This window comes from Megalopta genalis, chromosome 3, assembly GCF_051020955.1.
Source record: "Megalopta genalis isolate 19385.01 chromosome 3, iyMegGena1_principal, whole genome shotgun sequence".
NCBI classification, from domain to species: domain Eukaryota; kingdom Metazoa; phylum Arthropoda; class Insecta; order Hymenoptera; family Halictidae; genus Megalopta; species Megalopta genalis.
In genome coordinates this window covers 6,606,076-6,614,251 of record NC_135015.1, presented here as the reverse complement: position 1 = coordinate 6,614,251, position 8,176 = coordinate 6,606,076, and the positions used below count along the sequence as shown (strand labels likewise).

General features: G+C 47.5%; 1 protein-coding gene and 1 long non-coding RNA gene across 9 annotated transcripts in view; one reads left to right on the top strand and one right to left on the bottom strand.

The window, feature by feature from the left end:
* Positions 1–274: 274 nt before the first annotated feature.
* Positions 275–8,176, top strand: part of LOC143259003 (uncharacterized) — a 416,598-nt gene continuing 408,696 nt past the window's right edge. For 3 of the 7 annotated variants that reach the window (XM_076519707.1, XM_076519706.1, XM_076519705.1), the window contains exon 1: positions 281–554. In XM_076519707.1, the coding sequence (XP_076375822.1) occupies positions 487–554 (68 nt within the window). In that variant the 5' untranslated portion in view covers positions 281–486. Of the gene's footprint in view, positions 555–8,176 lie in introns of all 7 variants that reach the window. The other 4 variants (XM_076519711.1, XM_076519712.1, XM_076519708.1 and 1 more) reach the window with 4 other exon arrangements.
* On the bottom strand, positions 3,574–7,927 carry LOC143259004 (uncharacterized). 2 transcript variants are annotated; one of them, XR_013032899.1, is made up of 3 exons: positions 7,411–7,927; positions 6,935–7,346; positions 3,574–5,517 (listed from the first exon to the last, which is right to left on the bottom strand). It is a non-coding gene; the product is annotated as an uncharacterized LOC143259004 (long non-coding RNA). The 2 variants fall into 2 exon arrangements; XR_013032898.1 differs by having other exon boundaries at positions 6,935–7,927.

The following is an 8,176-nucleotide window of genomic DNA, read 5'->3' as shown; positions in this document are numbered from 1 at the left end:
ATAGGAGTAAGACAAAGCTATCGATTCTGCATCTAAAGCTACGTAAGGGAGAGTTTCCATCGACCAGTCGTATGTGCAACACGTATACCTAGTGAATGTTTGATAACCACTTGTAGATGGTCAATACGGCAGGTAACTGTAACACCAGCGTGATCCGCCACCCCTTATCCAGTGAACTTCGCCAATGGACACGTGTTGTAACACTGTGGGGCGTCCATAACACTCCCCCACCACTTTCTGCGCAAACAAATCAAAATCCACATAGAAAGTTCAAAACTTCACTGAAACTCAAATTGCAACATGCATGCTTACCCGTTAGTTGTCAATTAATATAACTCGCTGATGATCGAAGCGGAATAATAGAAGCAATGTGAGATTAATTTGTACGTGTGAAACATTTGTACGGAGAACCATGTTTTAGAATAGTGTAGAGCCTAGACTACAAGATATTTTGAATCTGCTGTATCATTCATTTGTGACCGTTACATGTTCGGATCGAACAAAGTGAGTGTAAATAAAGGAAGAGGAATAGCATGGAAAGTGTTGAATTACTTGTAAGTAGTACGGTTTAAGAAGTTTGTAGTGCATGAACGAAATTGAATGAAATGCCAACGTTTCCTTTTCACGATGATTATATACGCTATACATTAGATAATACATTACTCTTTTAAATGAAACTTTGGAAATCTCAATTTTCATTGACAGAGGTCCAATTTGGTAAGTTTGCTTTCTGTTTCACTTAGGGTGTGACAAGGCGAAAAAGTGAAAAATTCGCACACATAATTGGAAATATAAACTACAAATTTATTATTCAAAGGTTAAATCTCCAACGTATTTTAATTATTAAAGTGTGTGATCGTGTTAATTATGTCATTACATTACTGTGCGAAAGTTACACGTCAACCACTTTTGTTCTCATTTTCTGTCTGGATTACCGTCGCGTCGACTGTACTATTGCCGGCAGTTAATAGCTCCGGCTTTCAGTATTTATGTTTCCTCTTGATTCTGATCGTTCCCTGCGCGATTTTCAGCAAGTTTGTTTATAGAATCGAAAGCGTGCACCAATTATTTAAGAGTTGCTATTCTCCTTTTTATGATTGGCCGGAGTTTCCAGACTTGACAAATTACGGGTGTAATGGCTGGACTGGTTCCAGGTCACAAGCGAGCAATTGAATGTTCTTTTAAACTCGTTTTAATAACTTACTCTCCTTCCACCTGCACTAGTTGTTGTATCAAATACTTCGTCGTATTCTTGTTGAAACAGAATGTTCGTATCAGGTTAGTTCTGCGATTATAAATATACGAGGCATTTCCGAACTGGTGATAAAAGTGGGAGACTCGTAAATCTGAGCATTTAGAAAAACATAGAATTGATCAGACGCATAAGCCAATTTCTATTTAATACTCGAACGACGAGACTCGGGTAGATTTGGACACGGAGTATAAATGCTGTTATTTGACTATCGAATTCCTGAAAATTAATTTAAATTTTCATATGTTTCACTAAGGTCTATAGAAAAACTAACGTGTCTATAAAGAACACCTTAAAAAATATGTATACTCGGTTAAATGTTTGTTAAAATGGTTCGCTGTCGGGCGAAAAAATTGTTATCCTTTTTCGATTTATTTTTATATGTGGATCCACCCTTGGCCACTTGTATCAGCTCGGAAACAACAACAGTTCAAACACAGAAGCATTGATCGGTTTCAGAACTGATTAGCGTGTGTTGTGAAATTGTAACTCGATCCGAGCGAACAAGTCAGCATCCACCGCTTGTTTTTGACAATATCAGTATCTCCGTTGTTATCGTTACATTGGTAATGCGATTGTTCGAAGTTCTATTCAGTAAATTGAGGAAACTTCATCTCATTAAATCAAGCAAGCAGGTGGTACGTATAAGAGGGGGTCTTCTTACCGCTCGGCAAGTTTAGATGCCCAAGTAATTACGAGTGAAAACTTCGGCCGCGCATGCAGAACTTTCCTCGGTAAACCGAAAGAGGTACAAAGTCTCCCGAGCCGGAAATGAATAGGCAGTTCCCATGAATTTACCTCGCGAAAATTATACCCGGGTTTCTTCGCGAGTTGCACGTTTCTTCGCGGATTTATTATTACCGTGGTGGGGGTGGGCCAGGGGTGTGGGTAGCCACTCTTGGAAACGGTGCTCCGGATCCGAATAAAGTTAACGTAACGAACGACGATGACCCATCCACTTTGGGATGCTGCCACGGATTCGATCAAAGGTGTGAAAGTCTTTAAAGTAGCGCGAGCGTTTTTAATTCTTTTGATAAGAGGTGACGATGAAAGGTGTTAAAGCAGCACTCGAGCCGAACCAGATCACCAATAATATTTTATTAATGGAGGTTATTCAAATTTTTCTTGCAACTGCCGTGGCCGTTTGTATTCCTCCTGAATAATTTACTCGCTACGCGCCGATTAAGTTTCACAGCGATTCAAATCGCCGATTGTCGATATTCGGCCAGGGGACGCGCACACTCTGGCACGATCCTTTTGCAAATGGTCTCGCACACCTGCCCGCGGCTTCTCGGCGGAGGACCCCTTTAGGATCGGAGCAAATCAAAGGTCAATTAAGTCGACGATTCAAACTGAGTGACGAGTGGAGGCGACGAACGAGACGACCTAGGAACGGCCAAGAAGATCGGATCGCGAGTAACGATCACTCTGAGCCGAGAACAAACGGGTTCGCGCTCCCGGAGCTCAACGAAACCAATGAAACGGACATGATCTTTTTGGGGAGATCAGGCTCGAATTTGCGGAACCAATCCCGCGTATCCAATAACAGGGAGCGGGGCCCGGAGATGGCAAGGCTTCGCTCGGAAGTAACGAGCCAACGAGAGAAAAAGAACAAGGGAAAAGTGGAAAAGATTTTGGAGAATCGTTGGGAGGAAAGGAGATAAGGTCGCGGCGTACACAATGGGAAATGCGTACGGTCGGATCCGAAGTCCGGCGAGCTGGAGGAGAACATTGAACGGAACGGGCCAGACCGAGCTAGAACGGGACACAGGCATCGATCGGATTCCGCTGTGCGCGGGTGTAATGAAAAGCATCTTTAAGAGTAGTACAGCGGCGTCTCGAAAGGGGGTTGAGGTTGGTTCTGGATGAAGGTGGCCTGTGGAGCACGCGCGCGGTTCGGGCGGCGCGGAGAATCTGCGAGACTATTTATATAGCTTGCCATCCAGAAACTCTCCGGGAACAATTTATTACGGATATACGTACCATTTAGAGACGCCAAAGTTATTATGACGTAGAAGTTTATGCGCGATAAAGGGTGCGGGGGAACTCCGTTATTCAATTCATAGGATCACCGCGCGCCGACTATAATGGAGGAGAACGTCCTTTTTTTCGGGATTTGCTCCTCTCTTTTGCAAGTCCACCCTTTTTTATGTTCAGCATGTCCTCGGTTGATCTTTTCAGGAAATGTGCGCTTCGTGCGCTCGTAATTTTAAATTGGAAAGTGGTAAGATAGTAACAGAGAAAAGCTTCGATGACTTATACACACAATAATAATACTTTTTGACGAAACTTTGCCTATTATAAAATACAATTTAAAAATGTCCATCTCATGAATTAGTCCGTTTATTATATTATAATTCACAGTTCTTCTATGTATATGTATATTTATATAGATTATTATTATCTATACATATTATTGGAATAACAATAATAATCAAACTTTTGAATAGGTTCTAAATATTTGTATATGCGTCGATCGTCCGCGAAGGGTTAAAAAATCATGCGAATGCAGGCGGCTGTATCCTGAAGTGGGAGTTGAGAGTTTTTACAGAGTCCCGTCCGTTAGTCGATAAAAGGGTACCCGCAGCTCCCGGGTCGGCAGATTTGGAAAACTGCTCTTCTGCTTTCGCGTCACTTACCAGCCGCTGCGCGGCCTAGGGGACGCTGTGTGAAATATGTAGGCTCTTCTCGCGACTGCTGGTTTATTAGATTTGATCCGCGTCGTTTAATGGAGGAATGATTTTCGCTTTATCTTCGTCCGGACGCGGGATATGAATTTTCAGAGGCGACGTCCGGATTATAATTCACGTAGCTTAAATGTATCGCCCCTGATGCAGCATTCTCGCACTGGAATCGCAGCGGGGAGCGCACAAAGACACCGGTGTCCGAATGATATTTCTTTAGAAATAATTCATGACATTGCCTGTGTGCTTACCAAAATGAGAAAATATGTATACTCTTTCTGAGAGCATGAAAAATGAATGCGTTCTTTAAATATCTTCACTGAATTCTCCTTTCTCGCAACGGAACCGGAACAGAAGGGAAACAGATTTTTAATTTATATCCCGTCGAAAATAGTAAAACCATTTAATTGCGTCGGAATGAAATTGTCTAATACGCTTTAAATATCATCCATCGAGTTCACGCCGAGGTCACGCCGGACGCGCATTGCTGAGACGAAAGTAATAAAGTTCGACAACGCGTCCACGAAGATTTAGAAAGGAAGGAAGCGCGGAGAACAATCGAAGATATAGAGACGACGGAAATGATCGTATAGGAAATGACAATATCCACTTGTTACGTTGTGGAAACCTCAACGGTTTGGTTTCCGCGACGCGAGGGTGAGGAGAATAACGGCGAGGGGAAAAGATCGCTAGGGGAAGGGGGACAGAAGTCACGAGGAGAGGAAAATGGAAATATCCGTATGTCGAAAGAGATAAGTGAAATGGCGATCGTGCTCGGTAGGATGGATAGAGACAGAGAAAAAGACATGTCGGCGAGCGTCGCCGTTGCCAGGGCAATGAATCGCAGATTGACGCAGGCGTCACGACGTCCGGCCACGCGCACACCCGTTTCCTACCCCCTACGAACCCCTTCGAACCCTTGTCGGAGCGTGCCGCTGCTTAAGGCATGCACTACAATAGACGTTTTCTTGCCCGACGCAGTCGGTTGAGCTCACGAGGTTTACCGCATTATGATTTACACGGAAAAGTCTTCTAGTGCGAACTACCGCTCTCAGAGGGTTTTACGAGTCGTCAAAGCATTCCTCCTCCAGCTTTCGCTTGTCTCATTCGCTTGTCCCTGACGCCGCAACGCAGATTTCGTTTAATTGAAAACGTTTCGAATAGTTCTGCCTAGAATCTGTTCCATTTACGGATTCAAAGTTGACACGACTGAAAAATTAGTAGGAAAATTACATGATCTCTTTTCTTCTGTGTACGAAAATTACGGTATGTACACATTCGCTTAATTAGGATTTTTAACTGGAGAAAAAGTCTTCTGACCTTTCGCCAATACCAACTTTTTGGTGAAAGGATGGTATCTATAAAACGATCGGCTGTGAACTTTTTAACAATGTTAACATTTGTTCAATTAATCGTATTAACTAAAATATTTGAAAAATCTCATTCGTTTCACACGCTTTCGAAAATGCTAGACATTTATGAGGAGACACATGTTCGGTAAAACGAACTGCTTATTCTTCGATCTGGAGCCCAGTGCAGGGGGTCGACCTCTAGTTACGCCAATGCGAGCACACCTGTCTTCTGCAACAGAAAATGTTTACCGCAGTCCGGTAATGAGCGTTTGCCGCTTCACAAATAAACGGAAAAGCAATAATCGCGAGTACGAGGGATGTCGCGTCTCACGGAAAAACAGTTTCAAAACTTGTTTAAAAGGTTGCGGAGAGATTGTAGGAATCTCGCGTAGCCGATTGATGTAACAATTAAATTGGCTGGTCTCTGAGAATCGGTGGCCGACGGGATCGTTCCGGCACTTCCGGAAGTTCGGCCCATTTGTGTACGGCCGGGGATGTATTTCATCGTCGACGCGTGTCCGTGTGAGCGCGCTTCAGGGTGTAACGCGCCTTCTTCCCCGGCGAAGAAGCTCGGCCGGAGCGCTCGTTCTGTTCGCTCGCTTGCAAGTTAGCAGGCAAACGGGAATAAAGATAGAAAAGATCGGAGGCGCGCGCGGAATACAGCGTATGTCGTCGCGGCAGCGTCGACGTTTTCCATAGCCGGGCTGGAGGGGCGGGAAAGTTGGGCGAAACTTGGAGGAGAATTGGACAAGGAAACGCGGCGGGAGGGTGAGAGGGAGAGGGAGAGAGAGAATGATCGGTTCGGCGGGGCCGCGACGGGGGTAGAATCGGAATGGAAGGAGGGATAGATTCGGCGGCGGAGAGAGAGACGATGGTCGTCGATGTGTAGAGAATCGAGTTGTCGCGGTGTTGGTAAACGTAGAAAAGACGTAGGGGTGACACGGTGGTGGTAGTGGAGGGTAGAGGCGATGGTGTTGGTACCGGTACCGGTGGCGGCGGTGGCGATATGGTGGTGGTAGTGGCGGTGGTTGGTGGTGGTGGCAGCGTGTCCCGACGCCGGGAAAGTTTCGCTGAGAAGCGCGCGGAGTGTGAGAACGAGGCGCGAGCGAGAGAGGGTTCTATGGAGAAAGAGAATAAGAGCGAGGACGGTCTCACAGGGTTGGAGGTAGGGAGCAACGGGGGGATGGAGAATGAGAGTGAGTTTGGAGCGAGTCCGGAGGACGGCAACGCGGTGCGGGCAAGGTTTTCGTCTCCAGTTCCCGCTAAGCGGCCGACAGGATTGGAACGAGCTGGCTGTACACGGTTGCACACGCGGGGGTAACGTGATTGTCCAGGTAGCGTGCGCGGTGTGGGGGTGGTTGTTTGCAGCGCGAAAGAGCACACGCGGCACGCGCTACCGACAGAACGTCCGGCCCGTGGTGGCGTGTGTGACCGACCGAGCGCGGCCGGTAATAACGACCGTAAAATAGCATATAGTAGAAGTGGAGGGGGCGGTTCGCCAGGGGGGGGGGGGTGTCGAACAGGGTGTCAAGGGGGGGGACTGCGATTGTTGCACGTTAGAAGTTACGCGTGCTACCGTGGTACTCGAGTTCACGCGTGGTACTACGGCCGACGACGACGACGAGCGCAGACTGCGTCTTTCTCACCCTCAGCCACGACTGCTCGGTCTCCGCTCTCCGCGCTCCTCCCCGGTTCCGTCCTTCGCCCTCCTCCTGCAAGCCTCCTCCTACATCTTCTCTGCCTCCTCTTTCTCCTGGTTTTCCTTCGACGGACTCCTACTCTCGCCGGTCCCCGTCTCTCTCTTTCTCGTATTCTCTACCCCTAGTGAGATATTGATTTCCCTTAGCTGACTCCCACGAGGGCAGGCAGCAGGCAACCAGGTACGGCTACCACCGCGAATAGACAGCTTCCGACGATAAGAAGGAAATCATCGCATGTGTGTCGAGTATGCGCTTTCCAAGTTTCAGCGGCCCCGAAGATCATCTCCTCGAGAATCCCCGAGAACGGTCCGCCTCGACGCTTCTGTGCGTCGCGTCGCGTCGATCAGTTACTGCAACCCTGCACCGAAACTCGAATCATGCCGCGCTTTTCTCTATGCTCGCCACCACCACGTGTTACTCACGTTCGCGTGACTCTCAACCCCCTCGGAAAACTTTCTGGAGATCTCGCTCCGTGCTCCACGGCCGGAGTCTTATCAGCTAACGCGGTCTCGTAGTTTAATGACAACACTTAACGGGAGGACTTCCGAATGTTGCAGCCGCGTGTCTTGACCTAAGACAAAGCCTCGGATTTGCGAGCACGGCAAACTGTCCAACTTGTCAACTTGGAATCGATGGAAACTCTTTTCGAGAGAGGCTCCGTCACCGGCCCCGAGCTCTCTGATCTGTTTATAAAATCGATTTCGCAACCATTAGCGATAATCTGACTCTCTGCATACTTTGCTCGCCAACCACTCAATCCTCGATCATTCTGCGGCGCGATTCAATCAACGGTTGCGCCGTTCACCAACTTCGGATTAATTTCCTCTGTTGCGCGTCGAACTCCTTAAATAAATACGTTTCTTCACCAGCATCCCACCTCCCCCTCGGCTTCACCCCCACGGGGAAGGGGCGGCTGTGCTGCTCGGGAATTCGTAGGTATACCCGAAGAAACTTTTGCGAAGTAATCCGCCATCTTGGTTCCTGCGCATTGCTGGCCGGCGGATTCGCGAGTGACTTGAAACTTTTTTATTTACCGCGTTCATGCTTACACACAGAGACAAAGAGGGTCGAAGAGGGGAACTGTTTCCCCTACCGAAACTCGGGACGGGGGTGCACGTATCTGTCAACCCCCACCCGGGGGCTCGTGCCGCTCGCCGCTTTCCAGCAAAGTTTTCCCGAGATCCTGGA